The sequence below is a fragment of the Aplysia californica genome, unplaced genomic scaffold (assembly GCF_000002075.1).
Source record: "Aplysia californica isolate F4 #8 unplaced genomic scaffold, AplCal3.0 scaffold00911, whole genome shotgun sequence".
In the NCBI taxonomy this organism is placed as follows: domain Eukaryota; kingdom Metazoa; phylum Mollusca; class Gastropoda; order Aplysiida; family Aplysiidae; genus Aplysia; species Aplysia californica.
The window spans coordinates 223,459-224,683 of record NW_004798181.1 but is presented as its reverse complement, the minus strand read 5'-3'; the positions used below and the strand labels follow the sequence as shown (position 1 = coordinate 224,683).

The 1,225-nt window shown below is 41.8% G+C and overlaps 1 protein-coding gene across 1 annotated transcript in view; it reads right to left on the bottom strand.

Moving 5' to 3' along the window:
* LOC106013450 (multidrug resistance-associated protein 1-like) overlaps positions 1-780 on the bottom strand; it is a 2,612-nt gene extending 1,832 nt beyond the window's left edge. Inside the window, exons 1-2 of the mRNA XM_035972927.1 lie at positions 761-780; positions 104-298 (exon numbers count right to left, since the gene is read on the bottom strand). Of these exons, the coding sequence (XP_035828820.1) occupies positions 104-298; positions 761-780 (215 nt within the window). The remainder of the gene's footprint in view (positions 1-103; positions 299-760) is intronic.
* Between the last annotated feature and the right edge of the window lie 445 nt (positions 781-1,225).

The window sequence follows — 1,225 nt, the reverse complement described above, 5'->3', positions numbered from 1 at the left end:
TAATAATAATAATGATAATAATGATAACAGTAATAATGATAAAATTAGTAGTAATAATACACGTAATTATAATAATGACCAGTAATTACTAATAACCCTGTACCTGTCATAATCCATGATGGTGTTGAGTCTGTGGGCGATGGTGATGATGGTGCAGTGGTCGAACTCTTCCCTTATGGTGTCCTGGATGAGACGGTCAGTCTCCATGTCCACTGCCGCTGTGGCCTCGTCCAGGATCAAGATTCTTGTCTTCTTTAGGAGCGCGCGGGCGAGGCAGACCAGCTGACGTTGACCAACACTGGCGGAGGTTTGTGGGGAGGGGGGAGGGGGGGGGGTAGGTACTCTTTAGTTGATCGCTATATCGCAATACTTACATTCTTGTGTGTTAAAAACACAGTTGTTTTGTTTTTAATTTTAACAATTTGTTAGTTTTTGTTTGTTTGTTTGTTTATAATACATTGTTTAGTTGTTGTTGTTGTTGTTGTTGTTGTTGTTGTAGTTGTTGTCAATGCTGTAGCTGTTTCACGACCACATCGGCACAATTTAGATCATTTAGACAGCTGGCTTCGACATAGCCTGTCAGGGCCAACCCGGGCTGATAGGGATACAACATCCGAGCAGAAAGACCGAGATACTCGATAAGAATTTTTTCTCATTTGGGAATCGAACCCGAGTCACCTGTGTGCGATAACGAAGCGCCTATCCACTACACCACCGACGCTGATACAGGCTCGTGTTTTATTTGAGGAAAAGGAAGTACGTCGACGTAATAATGGCCATTTTGTGCTGTAAAATCCTTCCAGGTAGACAGAAACAGATAAAGAAAAGTTAAGATGTAGGACCTATAAGTGACGCCCTCTAATCACCCATTCATATATATTCATGATTTCAAGCTTGTGTTATTGTTTTTGTTTTTTTACAATAGAGGGTTTTACGGCGCTCGCAACTGCATAAGGTCATATGAGCGTCAAGGGGTTGGTGTCAACAGATAAGTCTATACAGGGAATCAGACTTATTCAGCTCACTTCACATCACAAGGTCTGCTTCGACTATCAAGGCACCCCGGAAATAGCGGGTCACAAGAGTGTGACAAACATACAAAAGAAGTAGAGGGAAATGACAATAGTAAGGATCAGGAAAGAAAAAGCAGCAGTTCCCTGTTGTAGATCAGGCACAGTTATGAGCGTGATATGAGTCAGCCCATTTACAATTATACTATGCTTGA